This window comes from Atractosteus spatula, chromosome 5 (assembly GCF_055471065.1).
Source record: "Atractosteus spatula isolate fAtrSpa1 chromosome 5, fAtrSpa1.hap1, whole genome shotgun sequence".
Taxonomy (NCBI): Eukaryota; Metazoa; Chordata; class Actinopteri; order Semionotiformes; family Lepisosteidae; genus Atractosteus; species Atractosteus spatula.
This window is the reverse complement of record NC_142710.1, coordinates 63,104,828-63,130,659: the sequence shown is the minus strand read 5'-3', so window position 1 is coordinate 63,130,659 and position 25,832 is coordinate 63,104,828. Positions and strand designations below refer to the sequence as shown.

The window sequence follows — 25,832 nt, the reverse complement described above, 5'->3', positions numbered from 1 at the left end:
TACTAATATTAGTTTAAACGTTAACTTAACTTGATACATTGTTTGGATAGATCTGGAAACCCGTGTACAGCATCAGTGTCAAACGTAATGTATAAGAGACAGCGCTAGTAATTTTAGGGCACTTCCTCATACTATATTTTAAATCTACAGGTCTGCAATACCAGAATCTAGTCGATGACGTATCGCAAGGATTAGGGAGTAGGTAATGAAAAACCTTGTTAAAGGACAGAGTTTGATTCAGAGAAGTTTAGTAATTAGACAATCTAGCCAAAGCCATACAAAATCTTCTAAAGTGACTTAACAGTATTACAGTTCCCACAGACCTGTTTTGATCACCTTGCACGGGACTGGTGGTGAACAGCAGGATGACTACAAAAAGCAGGCTATTTTTTTTTTACCAAAAAAATCCGGAAAACTGCGCGTCCGAAAATGCGAAGACGATTCCTTTTTTTTTTTGCTTATGTCAGGGGGAAAAAAAAAAACACAACGTACCCGAGCAGACGCGAAAGCCTCCGGCATCTCCAAAGAAGTTTTATTTTTCTCGCCTCCCCCCCCCCCCCCCCAAAAAAAAAAAAACCCAGAAATATTCATTATCTTTAGGACTCCGTGAAAAAAAAAAATGATGGAGCAGCAGCAGCAATGCATTTGGATTTTCCCAGAATGGAATATCACAGTATTTATGCGTTATTTTACTTACTGCATCCTAGAATTATACAGCGTGTGCGTATGTGCACATATAATGTGTTCATGGACATATACATGTGCAGTATAATAAAAACCATTCTTGGCCCGGCTGGCGATTCCAGCGCGCTGCAGACGCGCTCCGCACATCTGGGCCCTGCGCTGCCCCCGGCGCGCTGGCCCCGCCCCCCCCCCTTGCGCACGGTACGTGCCCTGCGTCACTGAGGCTCTTTCTCTCCGCACTCCAGACACATCCAGAGACATGGCTCCGTGAGACAGCACATGGCGGCCAGCGGCCATGAACCAAAAAAAATAACTCACCAAAAAAAAAAAGAAACAACCAACAAAATTAACAAATGCATCTGTAACAACCCGATTTGATTTTTTTTTTTGCTTTCCCCACACAGGATTCTTTTTCTTCTTTTTTGTTTTTTCCGCCTCCTCTCTCCTCCCCAGAAAAAAAAACCAGCAACAACCACAGCGGCAACGTTTAATCCGTTTCAGGAATAACGAGGGGATTTGTTTACTCATTTTAAATTCCCCCCCGTTTGGTGATTTTTTTTTACGTTTCTCGTTCTTGTTTTTCTGACACAAACAAACAAACAAGCAGGAGGACGGAACATCCCAACCTTTTTTTTTTTCCAATTTTAAATCGATTTTGATTTTTTTTTTTCCCCCCCCCACCACCACCTTTACAGGCAGCCATTATGGGCGTGCAGGGTTTCCAAGAATATATCGAAAAGCACTGCCCGACCGCCGTGGTGCCGGTGGAGCTCCAGAAACTGGCTCGGGGTAGCCTGGTCGGGGGCGGCCGCCAGAGACCACCCCAGAGCCCCCTCCGGCTGCTGGTGGACGCCGAAAACTGCCTCCACCGACTTTACGGCGGCTTTTACACCGACTGGGTGAGCGGGGGCCAGTGGAACCACATGCTCGGCTACCTGGCCGCCCTGGCCAAGGCCTGCTTCAACGGCAACATCGAGCTGCTGGTGTGCTTCAATGGCGCCCTGGAGAAGGGCCGGCTTCACGAGTGGGTCAAGCGGCAGGTGAACGAGAGGCAGACGGCGCAGCAGATCATCAGCCACGTCCAGAACAAGGGGACCCCGCCGCCCAAGGTCTGGTTCCTGCCGCCGGTGTGCATGGCCCACTGCATCCGGCTGGCACTGCTCCGGTTTCACATCGGGGTAAGTGGAGTCTCCGGCGCCCCGAGTTTTAACGCGTTACGGTGACGAGGGGTGGTGGTGGTGGGGGGTCGTTTAAGACAGTCGTAGGGAAAAGAGTCGCCTGTCGGGCCTCCAATGGCGAGGTCGGTATATATATATAAAAAAAAAGAATCCAAGGTGTCAGTCTGAAGTGTTCATCCGGACACGTATTCTTTTTTTTTTTTGAAAAAGAAAAAAAAAAACCTCCCGATTCTGTTCTTGCCCCTGCCTGTGCATCTTATTAAAAGTACCCCCCCCCCCCCTTCCTCCTCCTCCTCCTCCTCCTCCTCCCCCCTACCCACCCCGAGGGGCAAAAACAGAGATAGCAGCGGCGTCTTTCAGAAAAGTCAGGAAGACCAGATTGATCGCCCGACGGAAGGCATGCAGAGGCCGGTCGCTGGTTTTCGGGGGAGGGGGAGGGGGGGGGGGGGTTCAGCTCTTTGCTTTTGTTGCTGATCGATATGATGAGCAAGGGGGGTGAGGAAGGTCGTTGGTGACCCGGCTCCGTCTTGGCGTGGGGTTCGAGCATTTCTTGACCTCTTACCCCCCCCCCCCCTCCTCCCCAACCCCTGTATTGACAACATTGCATGTGACGTTTTGGAGAAAGAGACATCTCTGAAAGGGTGTGATGAAGGACACCAGCTGTTTTCGCCACCGTTGACGACGTGTCTTCAGCCTTGTGTGTTTGTACTGTCAGAGATGAATGAACTTCTGCAGACTCGTGTATAGGTTCACTGAAACACTGTTTCGTGTCTACCTTGCTCACAAAGTTCAGGAAAAGCTCTTCAAGGGAAGATGATAAAAACTAGTATTTAAATAACTACAGAATATTTCTCTGCTGTATGTTCCTGAACTGTAATATCTGTATGGCCTGACAGCGTTGTTGCTTGTAGCTTGTCTTTAAAAATAGCTCCCATCCATTTCTCTTGCTCTGAAAGTTGTAATTATATTATGCCAGACTGGATGGCATAGCTATCAAAATATTTTTGAGTTTTAAGCCCTTTTCCAGGGTTTTACTAAGACTTTGACTAGTGGGTTTCTGCACACCTATTCTACTCGAAACAGCCCCATTCCCTGAGCCAGTTGACGTGTTTGTACAGCAGATTTGTTTAGCATTACACCCAGTCAGAGTTTAAATCCCAGTGCTCTGAGCTAAATGTATATTTCATAGATGGATGTGATTATCACGTTCAGACGCTTGGCAAAGGGAGAGGGATCATTGTAGGTGCTATTCATTCATACAGAATAATTTATTGACCTGCTGTCAGTGTGCCAGTTACGTGTGCAGTCCAAAACATCCCGGTTTGAGAAGCTTTCAAGTCACCTTTTTATGATCGGGGAGGACTGCAGAAAAATCTGGCATGATGCTGGAAGTCCCACCTTCTGCCTACTCCAATAGGCTGTTCATGGGATGCCTTGGGTATAGTTATGTTGGAAGCGTAGTCTGCCGATTGGCTCTCTGCTGTTTTTACACGTCACATCTGCTGTTAAGTATAGCAGGCAGGCCTAGAATGGGCATGCAGGCCTCACTTCGGAATGGAGAAACTGTTACAGTTTCTGAAAAAACGATTCATGAATTGCCTGACCCACTTTGTGGCTGAACAATGCACAGTTTTTAAAAACAGATCGTCTAGGATATCGTCGTGAAAAGACTGTGGAGAAGCTACAGACTTTCTCTGATCAGCAGTTTACTCTGATCATTATTCAGATTTGTTTTGATCAAAAGTCTTTGTAATTTTTCGCACACCGGAAGAAGGCTCCATTTCTACTTTTATTCTCTTAATGTGCAAGTGTAAGCATAGTGATCTACTGAAGGAGAAGTTGCAATACAAAAGATATTGGAAGTATTACATCAGCCATGATCAGGTTTAAATTAAGTAGGTGAATATTTTCTAAAAATGTCCTGATCGCTGAATTAAACACGATTTCCTTTATCTTGGATCATATTACAATCCACCTAGCATTTACATGACTTCAGTTCTCAAAACACAACTTGGTCTTTTCACTACATTTAAAGGATAACAGGTTTGGCTGTCTTTTTTTTCTTGTAGAATACCTAAGGTGGAGTTAAGTGTAACTGTAGCAACCTTTGCTTCTCCTGTTAGCCAGCTACCAGGAAACATATATGTGCTTAGAGTTTTAACACCAGTATATATTAAGCTCCAATTACACCTAGGCAGGTAAATTCGGCCCTGCTAAATTCTCGGATTGCAAGCATTTAGAAGTCAGTCCAGGTGTTCTTAATGAATCCTCACAATCTGTTATTTCAGTAATTATTTTTAACAATAAAACTTGTCTGGAGCTTGCAGCCTGGTGTGTTGTATTAGTCGTTTCACCTTGATTTCTCTCTTAATATTGCAGGTTGCCCAGAGTATTGAGGATCACCATCAAGAAGTGATTGCATTATGCCGGGAGAACGGCTTCCATGGTTTGGTCGCGTACGACTCCGATTACGCATTGTGTAACATCCCCTACTACTTCAGTGCCCATGCCCTGAAACTGAGCAGGAATGGGAAGAGCCTCACCACCAGCCAGTACCTGATGCACGAAGTTGCCAAGCAGCTCGACCTGCATCCAAATCGCTTTGTAATCTTTGCTGCACTGTTAGGTAGGTGACTAATTCCTTCTTCGATATCGTTTTCCAGTGAAAGAAAGCATGCAATCAGCTAGAACATGGAATTTTAGCTGGTTGCTGTTTTGATTAAACCATGTATTAAGGCGTTTTATTTGCGTATCTGGCCTATTGTACTAGTGCTAAGGAAAGACGAGTTAATTTTGAGGCCTCTCCTTGTTACTTTCACACTAAATATGTTTGTTGGAAAATAGTTTGTTGGCCTAGCAGCCTCATTTTTCCGCCTGGTTTCCTTTTCTATGAATACCTTTAATATTCTGTAGCAGCATTCGAAACAGTTTTTATTATGGAAGAAGGAGACACCAAAAGGGTTCAAGATTCAGTATATTAGTTCATCAATGTGTGACACTAATATCCCCTTGGTGTTGGTCTTTGACGTTGGCATGGCAAGGAGCACTTTTAAGCTGTTTTACAGAAGGATATTTGTACACTAGTGGCATTGTTCTGTGCCCTCATTACAATGTTTTGTGCCCATTTTCTTCTGTCTTATATTTGTTCTTGCTTGAATACTTTCCTCTGTTTGTTCTTGCTTCAAAGAGAAAATCGGATCAGTTTTCTTCCACCAGGTGAAGCGTGTTGAGATCGGATGGTACATTGCAGTGCTGATAGCAGTCAAACTAAGAACATGAAATTTTTTAAGAAGCCATGAAACCCAACAGCTCCATAGTCCTGAAGTTATTCAAAAATTAGTAAAAGGTTCTAAATGTAGCACACATCAAAACATCCTAATATCTGTTCAACACTCCTCATGATTTTAGTTTTGGTACTTTTGGGCCTCACCAAAAATCCTGTTTTTTACAGATATAATTAAACATCCTCCATGTAGAAAACTTTGGAGATTGATGATGTGATCATCTAACTGTCCAGGCTTTATTACATTTAAAAGTTAACAGATTTGGTTACTATCAAACAATTTAATTTATTTTTTATGGTATAACAGGTGTACTAAAGGCTATAAAAATAAAAATATCTGAAAGACTTTGAAAGAGGACACAATCTTGGTTAAATATCACACTTATTTTGTAACTTAAGGTTATTAAAGGCACAACTCTTGACTGGATTAGCAGGTTTTAACCTGATCTTTGTAACCTAAATTCATTTTATAGTTGAATCTGTTAGTGGACAGGGAGAAAAAAAGTAGACTGCAGATTCAGTAATTAAAACATTATTTCTGGTTATTATGGGGATTTGTGGATTTTGCTGAAGCCTTTATGTGTGAGCCAGCAATTTCATATTTGAGTGGATGGTATGCATTCTAGCTCATTGCCGGTTTAATATTGCAGGATTTCTTTTTCAAGTTCGAACTTAAATATCAACATATTACTAAAGAATAACAGTCACTCTGGGTCTAAAAAAATTTGCCATGATTTGTTTGCTCGGTTGTTCTCGTGTTCATCTGGCTGTCTCAGACACTGGTGTGTGTAAATTGTATTTTGCTTAGCGCTAAACCTATTTTTCTACATTTAACTTAAGAGTAAATATAATACTCTTTCTTTGTCTTGGAATTAATTTTGTAGCACAGTATTCAATAGAAAGGTTATTGGGAGCAATTTTCATCGGATAAATGTGAATCCTTATTTTTTTTTATCTCTTTCGTTGGTGAATGTGGCTCCACCTGTTATGACATTGCATATTGATTTTTCTTCTCCCATGTGATCTCCTACTGCTACCGTTAATCATAGCCCGAAAGGAAAGATCCACAGTGTCCGTAAGGGCTGTGATGCTATAAAATAACAGCACTGTTAGAATCATGACATTAATCCAGTCAAGCTTTATTATAGTAATTAAACAAAGTCAGCCACAACTGCTAGAAAATCAGTTTTTTTTGCATATTTGTTGTGTTTAAAAGCTAGAGAACAAAAAAATTACTTTTTTTTACATTGTATAAGAAACTATTTTGTTGTCAGCCGAGCTCCATTGAGTGTTTATTTTGAAATTTCATCTTGTAAAAGTGTGAGCAATTCATTTTTTTCAGTAGTCAGAAACAGAAGAGGAATACAAATGTGTGTAAACCTGTATTGGAAATCTGTTTTAGTGTGTAGCGTTGTATCAAAGGATTTAAGGCCAGGAATAGAGCCTTGTGTTGGCTTAAAGTTGTGATCTGTCACTTTTCAAATTGCATTAAGTGTCATCTTAAGGACGAGAATAGAAACAAGATTTTCATTTGTGTAGCAGTTCTGCATCTCAATTTAATTTTCAAAGCAATAAGTTAGGTTTGTGTAGCAAATTAACTATTGTCATTGAAGTCATTTGTATGATGAAAATTATCAGACATTTGAACAGAAATTAAGTATTAAGCCATAGAAAAGTCTGGATGCATACTTTGGTTTGGTTAAAAATATTGAATCCAAAAAAGACTTGCTTGCTTTACATTAAGGTAAAATGATTTGTGAAATTGTGAGCTTGTAACAAATATATGTAGCCTGTAATTCCAGTTGAATTTCAGCTTGTGGCAGTTTTACATTGTTGATATTGAACAGTGCTTAGCAATTACTCCTTTGGGCAAGCAGACATTTGTAAGATTTAGCATTGTCTGCAGAACCTAACAACTTCCGAAACTGAGCCTTGCCAATATGGATTGGTATTACCAGTTGAATTCAAATATTGACGCTACACTCCTCAGATCGGTGTATTTTCTTCACAGTACTTCAGAATTCAGTGTTTTGAAGGAAGAAAATGGTATCCCTAAATTTAAAGGCCACACTCCTGCATTACTGCTTTGTGGTATCCTGTCTTGAATGGCAATGTGACAATACTGTTTGTCTCCTTCCCTGAAGAATTACACTACCCAAGCACAGAAGACTTTTAGAAGCGGTATTCAAAATGCTTATTACATTTTTATTTGTGCAAACCTGAATAAGAACATTAAAAGTTTGTACACTTTCCACTGATGGCTAAGGAAACTATCCCAAATTTATTATGTGAGGGTTGTTTCCACGCTTCAAAGTATATATATATAAAAAAAAAGTTTTTCTTTCCTTCTCATCATGGAATTGAGCTTTACCTCTTCCTATGCATCTCGCTGACGCAGATGCCCACTCATAATGAAAAATGGAAGAGCAACAAATCGCTAACAAGGATCAAAAGAAGCGACTTTTGCAATACGGCACCCAAACAATTCATTGTAACAATTCAGGTAATAGTGAATCAGTGCAATTGAGCAAAAGTCAAAAGATCACCTTTCAAAGTTTTTTTTTTCCCTGTTTGAATTGGTTTTTGTAACCGGAGTTGTGTTAATAAAGCAGTCTGGGACGTGGAAGAGTGGCGGGCATGCTTCAGTATGTGGCATTTGCAGTTGTGGTTTGCGTCATGGGTTCTTTATTGTGGCAAGCGCTGTACATGTTTTAATGTGTACAGAGATGTGGGGGAAGTGGGGTTTCCAGGTAAATGTCAGATGTTCACGGCTTTCTCACGGCGGGTTGAGTGGATGTAGTGTTGTTCTTTTCTATTTGTCTTCCGCTTTAAAAACATTTGTGTTCTGAACCGGTCTCAGTCATGGTAATGTGGCAGTGTCTGTTGACTCGTGCGGAGCTCTGAAATAAGCATTCACCAGAATGCATATCTTTACACCCTGTACGCATTTTGCCATGTTTCTAGAGGATGAATGGGGAAAATGCGAAATCATGCCTTTATATCATATTGAAAACTGGGCGTTTCTTTCTTTGCCTGTAGGTAATCACATTCTGCCTGATGAAGATTTGGCGGCCTTTCACTGGAGTTTACTTGGTCCTGAGCATCCTTTAGCATCATTAAAGGTAATGTGGCAGCTTGCAGACTGAAAACGCTGTGATATAGAAAACACATTTTAATACTTGTTGTGTTTTTTTCCCAAATTGTTTCCAACAGCCGAAATGACGTTTTTTTGTCAGCTTAAGCCTTGCTAACAAGCAGGAGATTAAACGAATGTTAAATTTCATTAACAGGTGCAGTTTTTCAGTAACTACAGCCTAGGGGTTACAAACTAATTCAAGACCAAGCAGATTGCAGTGCTGCCTCACCTCAGTTCCTTCCTGACAAGACTTTCAAATATTGATCAAATATTCATATAACAGCAGGCTGTGAGTCTGTTAGTCTATTTTGAAACAGTCTGTCATTTAACTGTGAAGGATAGTTCTTCTAACACGAAGGTACATACAGTGATTTGTGTCTCTATTAAAGTTTTCAAAACCTGGATGGAGGTATTATCGAAGAAATATATGCATTTCGTGGAGCGTTGGTACATTTCTCCTTCTGGAATTAAAACTCTAGGTCTGCATTTTTTTTTGAGTGTCAAGTTAGATTTGACCATTTCTTCCAGGTCAGTAGCTGATGGGAGGGTTTTTACAGTACATGAAACCTTTCTGTTTCTACTCAGTTCATTGTCTGATCGCAGTGGACATTGTTACCCTGCCAACCTGGAATAAAGAGAGACTTTATCATCACTGTGCGGAATCGTTGGAGACAATCTATCCTTTGTTGTAGCTAGGAAATGTAATATGGTCGAAAAAATGCAAGACTCTGAAGTAACGTCAGAAATGACTTCACCTGGAAATACATTGACGGAGCCTCTTGCGCAACATTATTACTCGACAGATGGTTTTGTTCGTTGAGGAGCTGTGGTGGTTAGTGAGTCTGCATTTTTCTCTGTGTGGAGGTGCGGCATTTGTGGTTTGAGCCCTTGTGTAAGAGAGAGGTTTATCCAGTATCCATTAGAAAATGGTGAAGTGCCCCCAGAGTGGTTAAGCCATTTAAAGACATTCGATATGAGCGAAGGGCTGCACGTTTTAGGTAGAGTGCTCCTTCCTGTTGAAACCGTGACCTCCTGTGACTTCCTGGGCGTCGCACACATAGCATTGAATGGGAATTTCGAGCAGGTATTCTGGTATTGTATTTCTGTAATCGGGTCTTTGAATATTTAACATCTCATAAGAATAACATGCCTTAAGTGCATCAGCAGTAATTGATCTTCTAATAGTACATTATATCAGAAATCAGAAAACAAGTAGTAGTTTTATTAATACATTTTTGGTGAAAACTGTACTTGAGCTTTTACAGCTGTTCCGCTCTAAAGCATTGATTTAATAATCCAACTCCCTAATCCATTTTAAGAGCAAAGATACCTATGTTCAATAATTCCAGAAGATGAATGCCCTCCTTCTCTTGTCCAGTTTGGATTAAAATCCAAGGTTTGTTTGAAATCTTTATCTGTAGAAGCAGCTAGCGTCTCAAAGTGATGTTCCTTGTTTGCTTTCTACCTCTTGTACTGTCCCATCTGCAAAGTTTCAGATGTTCTGAATGTCCTAAATTTTAAGGAATGAACTATGTATTTAAAGTGTTGACCTCAATTTAGAACTATTAAATTCATAAGTTTCCAGAAAATAACTTTTGGCTTCTGCACTTTGTGACAGGTACGTGCACACCAGCTAGTCCTGCCTCCTTGTGATGTGGTTATTAAGGCAGTAGCCGACTATGTCCGCAACATTAATGATGTCAATGATTTGGAAGTCATCGCAAAAGACATCTTCAAACACTCGCAGGTAAGGCTTTTCGAAAAGGTGCAAAGGTTAACATTTTAGTCTGGGAAAGTTATCATGGGTCTTTTTCCTATACTGGTATTTTGAAGCTACTTGCTTTGAGCCTTGTTAAGCGTTTTGTACTTTTTGGGGCAGAACACATTTTACTCATTTTTTGTAAACCCCATTTTATTTTTTACCTAGTGATATATTAACAGCTCCAAGAAAACTTTTTTGGACTAAAACTTGTTCTTTAAGGCCCACCACGGGTTAAACACTTGTAATCTAGTATATAATGAACAGTCAGAAACAAGAGGATGTCATTAGGCCCATTATGCTTGTTTGGTAGTTAGCAGCTTATTGATCCATGTATCGCACCCTGGTTTCTTTCAAGGAATAGCTGGATATGAGCTTCAGACATATGACTGGGTCTGTGTTTCCTTACCCCCCAGAAACCAAAGGCGTGGAAACACTCTGTGTGGTTCAGTAAAATGTCACACAGGGCATTTCTGAAGCTATTCTGCCATTATCTGTGGCACTGTTCCCAAAACATGGGAATTTCAGTAATGCAGTCTTGGTCATGACAATTCTAAAATTAGAAGACCTTTATCTTCAACTTTGTAAAATGACTTTCTCTTCTGTGTTTTCATCCCTTTGTTTGCCACCAGTTGTACTGTTCTGAAATTAAGCTGTAATTTTCTCAGTGATATGAGGACGTGTAACAAGGGGTATAAAGTAACCTCATTGCAGTGATATGATGCTTTAACTACTTTTTCATGATTCAGATGTCTTTACTCATTTTTTGGGGGATGAAGTTACTTGCTTTTGCCAAGTGGTGGAGGTTTGTATTTTAACAAGCTTATTTTGTATTCTAGTCCAGAACTGATGACAAAGTTATCCGATTTAAGAAGGCAGTTGAGTACTACTCTGCAGCCAGCAAACCCCTACAGTTCTCTCCTTATTTAGGTAAGTTTGAAGCACGAGGTTGTTAATTGTACATAATTTCTGGTGATTAAAAACGATCCCTTCACCTGATATATGACTGGTTTAAAATACTCAAGGACAGCAACCAGGGCTGTGATTTGTTTTAAAGTTGTAGGTAATAAGACGAGATGTATTCTGTGACATGGTTTGCTCCTTAGCTGTCGAGACCATGGTTCTGATTTACTGGTAGTCGCGGCAGAGCACGGCAGTAAGAACTGTTTCCCACTATTCAACTAATTATAACCTTAAATTTGCCTGCTGGTTACCTCTGTCTTAACAGGGCTTTCTGTAATCGGTCTTCGTAGCTGTTTTCCTGGTTTCCATGGCATCCCCAAGTGCTCGTTTGCTTTTTGTGTAAGAGTTAGAAGTGCCTGTTAAACAAGGAAGGCGATGGTGGGGGTAATGAAAGCAGGGATCTCTCCGTTTCATCCTGTTTTTTTTATTCCGGCTGAAAATGAAAACCTTTCTGTACGTTTTGCACATTTTTAAGATGAGTAAAGCGAATTTTTAGCTTGTAGGACCCAGCCCCCCTTTCAGAGCGATGTGTGAAATTTTCTGAGTTGCCCCGAGACTTTCTGTGCAATTTGGAATGGCTGGTATGTGCTGTGCATACAAATAGGCTTCTTTAGAAAGGACTCTTACACAGCCTGCATGTTCCTCAGATTGAAGTTGAGGAAAAACTCCCCAGTGTAATCATTACATCAACAGCAGAGTGCTTTTTCAAAAGAACTTCTTGTTAAGAAGGAAAAAAATGGAACATTGGATAATGACTCTAGCTGGGTTTATAGGGAAGACCCAGTCCCCAAACCCTTACCTCCTGATTTTAATTTTAGACAAACTGCATGCTGCTTTTAAGTAATGTGTACTTGGCAACAAGAGGATTCTTAGTTTTCCTGATACTTAGTCCAACTATTTGAGGAAGAAAAGACTGAAACATTCTGAAACAGAACGTGGAATTTCAAATTATTTTAGAACTTAAATATTTGCTCTTAATTCCAGTTTGGTATGTCACTGGAATCTCATTTTTTTTCCCCGTGTTAATTGATCAGGGAGTCTTTAATACAGGATCACATTTAGGACACCGGCAAAGATTCAGGCCTGTGTGATTCTGAAAGCATGAAGTGTTTAAAGCTGTGCTGGTGGGCGTTTCTCTTGAGTACGGAAAGAAAGCACTCAATTATGAAGTTTTCTGTTTTTATGTACAGTCAGACCAAATCAGTTTGGAGTGCCTGCTGCCATGCCACCATATGTACCTCCTCAGATGTTTAACATTCCACAGACGGCTCTTCCTGCAAAGCCTGGAGTAAGTACACGCGGTGCCTCGCCGCAGATACGGGAATAAATCTCTGGAACGTGGTGAACAGTTACAGTCTCGGGGGTGGATGCTTTGGTGGGCAGCCGAATTTGTTAAGTTGGAGGGAAGCCGTTATTTGGCATGGATCAGAGAAATCAACCCTGCGAACAAAGTCTGTTATAATTCAAAATACATTTATACCTTTTATCATTAAAAATCTTTAAATGCGACACCTTTCTGTGTTGGGTTATTGGTATATTTAAAACTAGTGTTTCAGCGGTGTCTGATCATAGCCCTGGATAGCCACAGTCCAGCAGGCCTGTGCCGGTAGCTCACCCTTTATTCATCCATTTGTGAGGACTTGGATTATGTCATTGCTTTAGTGAGTTTGTCCAGTTGGGTCCATGTTTGTCCAGCCAACTTTTGAGAGCTGCAGGGCTGGTGTTTCCAATTCCAGTGATCTCTGAGCTGCTTAATTGAACAATTCATCTGTTCAAGTGCTCAGAATGTAAGCGTTTAGAAAAGTATGTTTTTTTAAACTTGTAAAATGTGTAGCTCTCCAGGACCAAGGGTGGACACCCTTGATGTTGAAATCAGACTTTTTTCCCCCCACACTGACATTTAAAATAACATGCTTGTCGGAGTTTATTCTGGCATGATAACTGAAAAAAACATCACTGTGTAATGTTTTTCAGACAACATCACTTGTTGGTTCAAGGCTTCTGTGTTGAACTGTAGATGTTTGATAAACTGGTCTTTGCATTTACTGTAGTCCAGATTCTCCCCAACATTTTTTCAGTTTTAGTTCAGGTTGGGAGCTGCGTCAGCATGCGTAGGCTGCAAAGGAACAAGTAATAGGTTTATTCCATGCTGAAAAAAAGAAGAAAGAGAACACAACGTTTCAGCCGTGGAGCCTTCTTCAGGTGTGAGCACACCTCACACCTGAAGAAGGCTCCACGGCCGAAACGTTGTGTTCTCTTTCTTCTTTTTTTCAGCATGGAATAAACCTATTACTTGTTTTTTTTTTTTTAGTTTTGTCAAGTTTTGTTTGCTTATCTACTTGCCTCTCCTCGTACGTGGACATCAAAAACAGTGCGGTCAGCTTCCCTGTGCTCCTGATCTCGCAGGTCCAGCAGCTGCCGGGCCAGAATGCCTATCAGTCCTCGCTTGCAGAGCCTGGCCTCAACCCGGACTCTCCAATGGGGAAAGGTCTACCCGAGCAAAACAGCTTCAGCAACATTCCTCACGAAGGGAAACACACTCCGCTGTATGAGAGGTCTTCTCCCATCAACCCTGCCCAGGGCACCAGTCCGAACCACGTGGAGCCTGCCTGTTTTAACACCTCTTCCACGTCCTCCTCTTCTGAAAACGACGAAAACAGCGGCACCACTGCCAAGTAAGCAGATTGCCGTTTTTTTGTTTAAATTCTTTGCTTGTGCGCACCATTTTTAATGGCAGCTTCACAGCACTGCTGGCGTATTCCTCCCCCCCCCCTCTTATCCCATGCCCTCCCGTATTATTGTGCAACAGGGCAGCTTGATTGCAAAATAAAGTGATGAGAGAAAGCGGCAAGTTGGCGATGGATTCCATCTGAAAAGCGAAGAAGCGCTGTTGCAAGTTGCAAGTGCCACAGATTAGCTAACCAGGTTCATGGCTTCCTTCCTAGCACGCTGCAGCCCCCCCTGCCAGAGCAAGCTAGTTTTCACTGGGCTTTGCCAGCTCTTTGTGTTTCTTTTCATTTTTTAGTTTCTCTGTTTTCGTGCTGACAAATTTCAAGGCTGTGTACATGCAGCAAAAAAACAAACAAACATCCTGTGACATAATGCATTTCTGCCTTGGCAGAAAACATGCAGGATTCTTCAAGACAACTGAATGCATGTAGACATGCCCTGTTTTACCCCTTACTTGATGTTGCGGAGCCACAGTGTCTTGTTATGCTGTTGTTACAGTTAACACACCATCATTCATTCCCTAAACACTGGAAGCATTTATGGGCTGCCCTGAGATTTTTCTAAATCTGAAAACGTATAAGAATTTTATTGTGCAGACGCTGTGGTGATTACAAAAGCTTCTGTGTTCGTTTCCATCAGTGTTCTGTGTTTTAAGAAGGTGGGGAAAAATTGTGTTTACAGAGTAATACATTGTCAATGAATTATAAATGACTTGTATTTTTTAGCCATATAAGTGACCATAAGGGAGGATGGGAAAAACAAGGAAATCAGTCGGAAAGTATACCAGCGAGAGACCTGGGAGACCAAGCAAAGGTAATGTGGTTTTTTTTTTAAATAAAGGAATTACATCTTTCCTTAAAAAAGGAAGAGGTTGCAATTTTGCTGTCTTTAAAAAAATTAGTTTCCACATGCTTTCCGTTTAACAAGGAATCTGTGCTCTGTTTTTTCTTTTAAGGCCGAAGATTCGTCTGTGTCTTCTGCAGGCCAGGGAGGCGAAGGCAGAGGAAGTCACGGTGGAAATTCCCAGATCCCCTCTCTCCTGTCGATGCCAACCAGGAACCACATGGATATTACCACCCCTCCTCTGCCAGTGGTGGCCCCAGAGGTCCTGCGCGTGGCTGAACACAGACACAGGAAGGGCCTGATGTACCCCTATATCTACCACGTCCTTACAAAGGTTGGGGAAGTAAACGCATCTTCCTGGAGAAGCACATGCTCCGTATTCTTTGGACTTGCCCTGTGGCTGTTAGCTCACTGTGAAGGGAAATGTATCAACAGATTGAGTTGCATGCTGAACAGATAAATTGAAGTGTTTCTTTGGGTTGACTTGAGCAATTAAGGAAACTGAAAAGGCATCATGAAAAAAACATATATAGAATTTTCCCACCCACCTGACCATATAGTTGTTTTCCCCCCAAAAAAAGTATATGTAATTAAGAGCTTAAGCCACCATTTGAAGTGCAGTACTTCAGATCTGAGCACAGATATTTTTGTTGTTTACATTTTTTGCCCTGTTCTGGATTGCAGGGTGAGATAAAAATACCCATCACCATCGAGGACGAAGCCAATAAAGACCTGCCTTCGGCTGTTCAGCTGTACAGGCCTATCCGACAGTATGTTTACGGTGTTTTATTCAGCCTGGCTGAGGCCAAGAAGAAAGCTGAGAGACTTGCTCTGAGGCGGAACAGACTTCCAGAGTGTAAGTGGGCTTTCTCATGGAACAATAGTCTAGGAGTGAACGTCTTGTAGCCCTAAAAACCAAGAGATTACATGTGGGTGTAATCGGAAACAAGTTCAGTACCCTGTAAACCTTAGACCTTATTGCCACCGAGGGCAAATAACCAGGCGATCTACATGGGCTTTCCAGGACCTGAGGGAGATCTGTGTGATATGGCTGGGTTTTCCTACGAAAACCAGTGTTATGGAGCTTCTGAGGCCAAAGCAACTGAATTTGGAAGACTTTCCAGCTCTTAGATTACATGGGTGCCAAGCTAAATATGTGAACAAGGCATTGTGCATGCTATTATATTATTAAGCATTATTTAGCACAGGTGCATGCTTCATAAACTGGGCTTGAAATATGATGGAAGAATGTGCTTGGTTTGTTCTTGGGAGTTACATATGCACGATTTTCTTTAATCATTCCCTAATCTTTGACATTAGATCCCGCAGTTATCATAAAGGAATGGGCTGCATACAAAGGCAAGTCTCCCCACACCCCAGAACTTGTGGAGGCTCTGCCTTTCCGGGAGTGGACCTGTCCCAACCTGAAGAAGCTGTGGCTGGGGAAGGCGGTGGAGGACAAAAACAGGAGGATGAGGGCTTTCCTGGCCTGCATGAGATCTGATACTCCAGCCATGTTGAACCCAGCCAATGTCCCCACTCCTCTCATGGTGCTGTGCTGCGTGTTGCGGTAAGCGATTTTGAGAAGTGTCTTTCTTCCCCTTTTTTTTGGCTGTAAAACGAGCCAAAGGCTTTCAGACAGGACTGTGCAGAAAGATTGGCAGAGATGAATATAATTGCATGTACATTTGTCTCCTGCTTTCAAAGCCCATTATGGGTTGCATCATGTGCCTTAACATCCCAGTCTTGTACTGTAAGTTTTTCTCTCTTGCACGTTTAGAGTATTTACTATTGGACAGGCTAGTGATAAACTGGAGTACACTTTTTATTTTAACACTCAAGGAAAGATTAAATGCTCTCTTGGAGGGAATATAGGTTTATTTCTCAAAAATGTAAAAAAAACAACTTTGTGTAATTTTGTAGGTGGTAATGAAATAAGTTTTGTTTCAATACGTTCTTAATTTTAAAATACTCTGCATAAGAATACGTGATGAATGTCACAGATGGGAGGTGGTCTATATCGAAATACAATTATTTGAATTATTTTAGTCATTCATAAATCAGCAGCAAATACCTTACATAGTATTACTTGATTTGCCTTCAAAAAGCACCCTAAAAAAACTCTTAGCTATCAAAATAAAGTTCCAGTTCCCATATATGTTTTATTCCAGGTTTATGCTACAATGGCCAGGAGTACGAATTTTGCGTCGCAATGAACTTGATGCATTCTTAGCCCAAGCACTTTCTCCTAAACTATATGAACCTGACCAGCTGCAGGAACTTAAGGTGAGTTTGGATTATTTTTGATGCCTTAGCTGGTTAAAGAACTGTACTCTTGTCTTTAATTTTCTTCAGTCCCTACCTGGCAAGGTGAGGATTCCGTTAGGGAGGATGTAACAGAAAGGGTAAGGGAGCAGGTAGGGAGTGAATTCTTTGCTGACAAGTAAAAAAAAAAAGAAAGATATGTGGGGAGCCTTATTGAGGGTTTCTTCAGATCCACAGACCCAGAGAGGCTCCCCCAACTGAAAGCTGTTTTTTTTGTACACTGTTCAGAGTGCAGCTCACTCCTGCTTGTTTCTTTTTAGTTCTCCTCTCAGTCCTCATTAAATTTGTATCTGCAGGTTACCTTAAATTACTGTTAATGTAAATGCTTGTTTTGGTTTTTACCTTGGCTACAGGGAGGATATGATATCCCTTTTGTTTTGTGTAATTAAAATTCAGGTCTGACATCTGGGTGTCCTTGTCACTAACTGGTGTCCTTCCCCCTCCCAGATTGACAGCCTTGATCCTCGAGGTGTCCAGCTGGCTGCTCTGTTTATGAGCGGTGTAGATATGGCTCTTTTTGCCAACGACGTCTGTGGGCAGCCAGTCCCCTGGGAGCACTGCTGTCCCTGGATGTACTTCGACGGCAAACTTCTCCAAAGTAAACTCATAAGAGCCAACAGGGACAAAGCTCCGTTAATTGACCTCTGTGATGGTCAGGTATGTGATCCAGATCTTTTTACCTGTAGGGAGTTCTTGCATTCCTTCATATAAGTTTCACAGTTATGTTACGCCATATCATTGTACTCATAAGGTAAAGTTTGTATCAAATAAAGTCTAGTTTAAGGTTGTGAAACGTTTACACATAAAGCATGCTGTAGAGGGTACCAGGTTGCATTTTGTAACCTTTTAGTAATAGGTTTTTGATGCGAGTGTCTTGTGAATTTGAGAGTTGCTGGTACAGCTTAACTATGTCTGGAGTGTCGCTGATATCGTCTTCCTTACGTGTCTTTCGGCACGTGAAATATTGGAGATCCCTAAAGACAAAGATTTCTTCATGGCATTTGTTTTGCAATCCGTTTCATTTTGTGCAAAGTGAGGCTTGAGCATTGAAAGGTTTGGCGTTCTGGTTGGGCACCCGAGTGCGGGCTGAGCTCTGATCCCTGGGTTAAGGTTTGAAACATGTCACTGGCCGACTGTGGCCCGGATTCTCCCAGCAGCGGTGCACAGTTGGCTGAGTGTCCCTGTAGAGAGGGGTTGGGATTAGTCGTCGGGGCTCTCTCAGCTCCTGGCAACGGGCAGCTCGCTGTGGGGTCAGTGAGGGACAGGCCCCTCCTCTGTTCAGCGGTAAACGTGCTGTACGGGGGCGCGCCGCCTGTGATGGGTTTAAAAACGGGTAGCTGAAAGGTGAGCACGTTGGAGGGGTCTCCCTGCAGTTCTGCATTCTCAGACATGCTATTACGGTGTTCATAGCGGCGAGCCGCACCATGAAAAGGGGAATTTGGCGATCACAAATCGAGTGAGTGTAGTAAAGAATTGGCCATTCTAGATTAAAAAAGCGATTTTCTTGATTTAAAAAAAAAAAATCCTGTTTTACCAGCAGATGAAGAATGCCACATATTTCGTTACCTTTTAGATGTCAGGTTTTCTTTTGCTGGGCACAAGGAAATAGCTCAGTTGTCCAGGACAGAGCAGGACATTTAAATGTGTTTTTAATAACATTCTCGTGTTTGCATCGAAACCCGTTTCATTTAGGCTCGGCGTCCATGGTTCTGATTTGTGCACATTACATTATAGAGGTTCTATAATGTCCTGAAAGGGGGACACAGGAACATTGCGTATTCAACCTGGAGACGCTTCAGAGCCTCGGGATTGGCTCTGCTGTACTCAGACTCTCGTTGTGTTTGACCAGGCCGAACAGGTTGCGAAGGTTGAGAAGATGCGCCAGAGTATCTTGGAAGGGCTGAATCTCTCCCGCCCGGCTCACCCTCTGCCGTTCCCGCCACACGGCATGCCGTTCTACCCCACTAACATCTACCCCCCGCCTCCGATGCCACCCCCTCAGGGCAGAGGAAGAGGATTGCCTGGTAAGTCTTGCGTCTGTTATTCGTCTTCCGGAAACGGAACAGCTATTCGTACCGTTGCTTTGTCTTTCTTCCTAAAGGTATCTTTCTTTTTTTATCTGGACTCTTTCTTTTTAATTGTATTTTTTTATATTGACTAGTTTCATGAATAAGATAAGACTTTATTGATCCCGAAGGGAAATGGAGGCGTTACAGCAGCCCAGCCCAAGAAAAGCAAGACGGCCGCAGTCGTTTGTAAGGCCCAAGCAGCACCGTAAGCAACGCGGTGCTGGCATGCTCCTCTAGCACAACCTGAGTTGGCCCTGACTGGAGGGGTGGCATGTCTCTTACTGGTGTAACTTCCAAGTTGCAGGAGTCGCCGTTTGCTGGCAAGCAAGCGCCCAGCCCTGGCCAGCCGGCGGTGCTCTGGCCCACTGTGAACTTCTGCATGGGGGGGGGATCCTTGCTACGGTCAGCTAGTGGCAAGACCCAGGCCCATAGAACTCAACCCGCACCCTGAGCAAGTACCTTTACTGGTTGTGCCACGCTGGGGCCCAGGGACCTGGCAGGCCTGAATTGTGATCGAGCTGTTTTTTTTTCTTTGCGACTCTGCACCCTCAGGGCTCCAGGCGATCCCTTCCCAGGGTGGGAAGCTGGAGATTGCGGGCACCGTGGTCGGCCAGTGGGCAGGGAGCAGGCGCGGGCGGGGCAGGGGTTCCTTTCCTCTCCAGGTGGTTTCAGTTGGTGGACCAGCCAGAGGGTAAGCACGCCAAAAATGCCCGCTTCAACACCATCCCGCGTTTAACTGCTGTGCTAACGGAGCCCAACCCTTTTCCCTTCCGAATGTAAAACGGAGCTCTCTCCACCATGCCTTCCTTTTGCTTCTGTATGGATATTTCCGTCAGTTGTCCCGTAGTTTGATGTGGCGCCTCTGCTTACTCAAGCTTTTTTAGTAATTCCTCGCGTCGATGTGGTGTGTCCTCATGGATGCGAATCCCGCGGTCTTTTTTCAAAGAACATATGATTTGCCTTCAGAGGTGATGGAACGATTGGTATGAAGTTAATATCAGAGGTTGTATCTATCTCGGTCTTCCTTTTGTAAAGTTTCAGAAGGAAAATGGGTGTTTAAAACTATGTATCTTTACAACAATATAAGGCCCACGTTATTTTAATTTGATCTCTATTCACCAGGCGCCCAAGAGGGGTCATTTCAACTCCAGTTATAAGGACCTTTGGGAGAGGAATCAAGTATCACAGCAGAGGTTCCAAGAGTCAGGGATCATACCAGGTAAGACGCCTGAGGTTGTGGGTAGGAATAGTATCGTTCAGTAAAACTGAGAATATCACTGAAAGGTGCTGTCACTTATCTGAAATTCAAAAAGAGAGAAAGACGTTGAAACCCATATTCACGGTATGTTTTCACAACACAATCGCCTCTGGGGTTGTACTAGTTCACACATGCCTGAAACGAACCGAAACACTTGACGCTTATTCTTTTGTGTTAATCTGGCAGTTTCAGCGACGTACGGGTTTCTGACAGTTCACTGTTCCGTACAAACAGAGCACACAGAAATCTTTGATCTGTAAACATGTTGGACAGGGTAGTCTGCAACAGCACGTTTGCTAGACTAATGGTATTACGTTGCCATGGTATTCTCTAGTAACCATGTGGAAACAGCTCTCTGATAGGATTTGTAAAGTTAGTTCAAAATGGCTCACTGATGTCAAAGTAAACAAAGCACATATAATACATACAAACCACATGCTCTTGTTTTTTTAGAAATACATAAATGATACAAGAGTAATGTTTAGATTAGTAATGAACTGCCAAATGTGCCAAATATAAGAGGAAACTTTTCAAGGAAACTGAAAGTAAAATTTCAAAACCTGCTTGATATAAGGGAGCTTATTTGTGAAACAATCCTCTTTCTCCTGGAAGGGCTTATAAGCTTAAAAGCTCAGGGGGGCTCTGAAATGGTAGAACTATTTCGACGATCGAATCCGAATGGGCAGTGTGTCATGCCGCTGCAATGCGACTGGTTCGAGTCCAGGTCACCCACCGCTGCCAGGTTTGGCTGCAGCCCCGGAGGAAGGGCTGTGCTCGGGCTCCTGTGTGCTCCTGCTGAGCCGCCCCGCCGCTAAAGCCGTAATGTGATCAGCCGAGGAAGACAGCAGGTGAAAGGAGGTTAGAAAGAGATCCCGGGGACATCCTTTAGAAAGCTGCAGTGGAGCGCCGAAAGGTAAAGTTTGAATTGAGGCTTCTGCAGCGAGGAGAAAAGGAAATTGGAAAACACTCAATCCTAAAGATTACACAGTGCAGCCCGCTGACAGAATTATTCAAATACATTCAGTGCGTTCTTGGCATCAGTGCGGTCGGGGATTGTGATTATTTTTCTCTTCTTTTTTTTTTTCTTCCCCCTCCCGGGCAATCTTTCAGTTTCAGCGGCGTCCTTTCTCTATATTTCTTCTTTTTCTTTTTTTTTTCCCCCCCCCACCAGAGCAAACCTGCATATGCTGCTTCTGCAAACGAGGTGGTTAAAGAGAAAAAGAAGCCTAAGCCACAGGAATCGAAATCTCCCCCGCCGTCTTCAGACGGGTCCCTGGCTGAGAACGGAGTTGAGGGTAAACCAGCTTTCCCGCTGAATGGGAACAAAGGGGATGGCAGGGCTCCCAACCAGCCTGAAAGTGCCTTGAGCAGTGACTCTAAAATGTGCAATACAAATCCTCATTTAAATGCACTAAATGCAGACAGTGACTGCCACAGAGACGAAGCTCTGGGTGCCTCTGTCTTAAAAAAAGAAGAGTAAACCTATTTTTATAGAGAGGGTGAAGGATGATGGAAGGTTTAGGGTTAGGAATATCTGGGAAGAAGGAAAGCCTACAGTTGAAGTACATTTTTTCCTCTCCGTAAGAGAAAATGAGGACTTTTGAAATTCGGATCCCTCTTTGATGTCAGCAAGTCTATACAAGAATAATGTCTTGTTTTCTTTTTTTATTTTGGTTCAAAAGACTTTTAAACCAGTGACACGTATGATACTACCAATAAAGGAGTAGGACACTTCACTCCCACATAAATGATCTTTACAAGTTTCAAACTGGTTACGCAGAATGTTATTTTCTGTTCTTGAAATACAAAAGCTGAGAAATGCTTTCATTTGGCAGTCTTTAAGTACTTATAGGTTGAGATACTCTTTCAGTACCTGGCACCATATATTAGCCATTGTAATTGATTTTGTGTTGTGTCACAGTAAATGCTTTTTTTGAGAATTTAAATCACAGATATGAAAAAAAAAGAAACACAACCACATTTCTCATATGATTCATCGCTGTTTGTGGTTTTATTGTGTTGAAATGTGCAGAATTTTTTCAAAATCAAATAACTGTAGAATAAATACAGCAGCTTAAGTTCTGATGATCTAAGTATACGTCATACTCTTAGCTATTTAAGTAACGTCAAGAAACAAGTTAAAATCACTGAAGATGCAAATGACCTTGCAAAGATAAAACAAGAAATTCCGGTACATTTTGTGTCATAAATGCCATGCATCCGTGATCAATGAACAATGTGGTTTCTTGAATCAGATGTAGAACATTAGTACTACTGTTTCAGCTAAACTTTCTGCATGGTTCATAATTTTAAAAGGTGTGTAGTTATTATGCATGTTGTCCTTTTTCTTCCATCCTTACAATTACTGTGCCCATTTGCAAAATTTTAAAAGGCTAATAATCAGTAATAGTCCTATAAAAGGTGTTAACTGTTTAGTCAGTAACTGATTTGCTCTAACCTTAAATTTTTGTGATTATTGACCTCTGTTGCATTTAATCAAGAAAACTTACAAAAAAAAATATCTAGCCACTTTAAATATTGTTAACCCTGGTGTATTCATTACTGTATACATTATTATTCTCTGTTGCTGTTTTATGCATTCATATTAGCAAAACATCTCTGAAAAAAAGAAAAACGTTAAAAAAAAGCTTGGATCTTAAATTACCCCCTTTTTGTAGCTGGAAATAAGTCAACAAGACGCTTGACCTTCCCATCAAGAGTTTAGCATAAGCAAGTAAACTTGTAATCATTTTGATGTTTACGTTAGTGTTTTCAAACTTACTGTACTTCTGAATCGGAATCATAACTTAAATCTTTTTTTCATCTAATTCTCCTGATGCTTTTCATCACACATTAGTGATCAGAAATACGGTGTAATCCCCAGTCCCCTGCCCGCAAGAGCTAAATAGGTTACCTTGATGTAAGTTGAAAGGAGTTTTACCTAACTCGTGAATTGTAAAAGAATGAACTACTGTTGGGTTTGACTGACTGTTGATGGATTGTGGTGTGGTGTATTTGAAGGCAATTGAATGCAACTTACAATGCTTAATAAAAGTCTTTATTCTTTTAGTATAAAACTGGATTCCCCTGTGTATTTTTGAAAGTGCATATTTTACATTTTTTTCTGCATGGTTTGTTACTGTCCTCAAGAGTTTTTTAGTAGGCAATGGTACAAACGCTGTACTTAAAAGAAGCTGGTAAATCTCAAATGCTGTCAAATGTAGCTGAATTAGACATACCAAGACGTACTTTATTTTTAACAGCTAAGCTCTTCATTAAAATTCATGTCTGTTGTATTTAGGATCTGTTGCTATACGGGGCTTCCTTCTATCCCTTTTCTGTGCATCTGGGAAAGAGGAATATTTCTATAAAAGAAATTTTTTACAAAGGATAATTTGCTGACAGATTGGTTTGCATTAATCATCTTTCCCCTATGTCCATATCTACTATAATCTTGATCAAAATAGGCCTCATGCATATTAATCCTTGGAGGGTCATTTAATTATTACAATTTAGTTTCAAACTAGGAGCAATACAGTTGTTTAACCTTCAAAGGGGTGTCGCCTATCAAAGGTAGTGGGAAAATAGTCCTGGCCTTTTTTCCATGACCAAATTTTCCATTTAAAAAAAAATGCTCCAAATCCATATATTTATCCATAAACACAAACGTGCACTCCTGTCACCGTGGCAGAATAGCAGGCCAGGGATGTTAAAGCTAAGATAAAGCTGCTGAAACCATTGATGGCCTAGAGAGGTGATGCTCGATGACACAAAAAGTGATCACTTTTACAATGTCTTCCTCCTTCCTTCAGTTATAATATACAGTGTGGAGCTCGATATGGAATCAGCCAGAAACAAGCTGGGGTTTTTATAATGCAAGAGCTGTGGAAAATAGATGTTTGTAGACAGTCCTTAAATGTCTTTGATGTATAATATGAGCAAAAGTTTAAAAGGGGTAACCTAAGATCAATGTTAATTATAGAACTACAGTGTTCTAACCACAGTTAGCACTCTTGTACCTGTAAGTTGTAAGTTACTGTATACAACACCAAGTTAGCCATCTGCAGCTTTCAGATGCTGTTTTAAAGCATACAAATCCAAGAATTTGTATACTGTGCTTTTAATAGTTCAGTTCAGACAGTAGATCATTGTGTTGCAGTGTATTCTGTGTATCCATGCATATTCCGAAACCACTATGCAAGACTCAGGTAAATTTAATAGGTTATGTTTGCTTTTCAGAAGTTAACAAAAATGTTCTTGATTTTGACATGGGGGCAAACACGCTCGCTTCACAGCTCCGGGTTCCTGGGCTGAGATCTGGCTCTCTCTGTGGGGAGCAAGAGCTGACTTTATTCAGGCCCTTCGGTTTGCCTCCACAGTCTAAAGAACTGGTATTCCTAGACCCCCCCCCATACCAAGCTTGAGTGCACTGGACTGGCATTCTGTCCAAGGTGTACCTGTACCAGCCAGGTAAGGCTCTGGCTCACCGTAACCCTCTTTAAGGATAAAGGAGTGGCTAGATCAGTTTTGACATTCACTGGTCCAATTGGAAAAAGAACCATTGACCTTTAACCCCTCTTTACTAAAATGAGTGCTTCTATTACCGGCTGTAACCCTCTAGGTAATCAGAAATATTATACTGCAGGCGTGTATACGGTTTGCCTCCATGTACCAGATAGTTGAAGTTAACAGTAAGTTCTTTATTCACGATCACTAATTTTATTTGTAACTAGACATTATGAGCAAAAAAGCAACTATCTTCGCAGCATTCTGATTCTGGATGAATAAAAGCCTTTGTTTAAACTGTTGTGAGTTTTTTTCTTCCTTCTGTTATACTGCTCTCTACAGTTTCCAGTGGAGAAAGGCATGGGAAATCTGGAAAGACTCCGTGTATCGCAAATAAGTTAAAACAGCGTTAGAAATACAAAAATAGATTCTTTTTAGAACCATTTTCAGGTAACAGCATGGGGAACAGTATACACCTCGATGCAGTTCTGATTTTGTTTTGAGCATTTAAAATTTTAAAGGCATATTCTGACGGGCAATTCTAGAAAAATATACCCAATGTTCCTGTTTGCGGTGTGAAAGATCAAAACTAAGATGAGCTTTCTCAGAGGAAGTTCCAACCAGCTTTCTCTGTCAAGCAGTCATTTCAATAGTTCAATAAAAGTAATACATGTGTACATTTTAATCCGAGCTACAGGTGTACTTTTATTTTGCAATGAGAAGATAATTGTCATTTTTCTTTCAGGTGTAAGCTGTACTTAAGTTTGTTCATTGGTCATTCTTTTTTTCTGAACGAGCAATGACGATGTCTATTCTGCTGAAGCTTTCGCAATTTGAAAGTTGTTAAACCGAGGGCACGTTATGTATTTTAAGTAGCTCCTAGGTTCCCTGGTGGAAGAAGCTTGCATTCTTGAGCCGGGTTGACTGGTTATTGCTCTCTTTTTTTTCCATGTAGTTATTCTGCTTTGCACGTATGTACTCGGGCTGTTTGTAAGAAAGGGGATTTATCTGTTTACGTTGTTTTTATTTAACAGCAACGGAGTATGAACCTCCCAGAAAAATCCTTCAACTGTCATTCCGTTCAGAAAAGTGCTTGCC

General features: G+C 41.6%; 1 protein-coding gene across 1 annotated transcript; it reads left to right on the top strand.

Moving 5' to 3' along the window:
* The first annotated feature begins 903 nt into the window (after positions 1–903).
* On the top strand, positions 904–23,305 carry fam120a (family with sequence similarity 120 member A). The gene is made up of 17 exons (XM_088917873.1): positions 904–1,862; positions 4,242–4,488; positions 8,185–8,267; positions 9,900–10,028; positions 10,880–10,970; positions 12,194–12,291; positions 13,410–13,678; positions 14,459–14,546; positions 14,689–14,910; positions 15,261–15,432; positions 15,897–16,146; positions 16,748–16,862; positions 17,349–17,558; positions 18,751–18,925; positions 19,523–19,661; positions 20,093–20,189; positions 21,400–23,305. Exons 1-17 carry the CDS (start codon positions 1,389–1,391, stop codon positions 21,706–21,708), a joined length of 3,168 nt encoding a protein of 1,055 aa, XP_088773999.1. The 5' UTR covers positions 904–1,388; the 3' UTR covers positions 21,709–23,305.
* Positions 23,306–25,832: the final 2,527 nt, after the last annotated feature.

Excerpts from the sequence above, each read along its gene's own strand:
- fam120a (XM_088917873.1), top strand. The coding sequence starts at position 1,389 with ATGGGCGTGCAGGGTTTCCAAGAATATATCGAAAAGCACTGCCCGACC. Across the intron at positions 14,547-14,688 it reads ACCTGGGAGACCAAGCAAAG|GCCGAAGATTCGTCTGTGTC; the intron begins GTAATGTGGTTT and ends TTTTCTTTTAAG. Across the intron at positions 16,863-17,348 it reads ACCAGCTGCAGGAACTTAAG|ATTGACAGCCTTGATCCTCG; the intron begins GTGAGTTTGGAT and ends TCCCCCTCCCAG.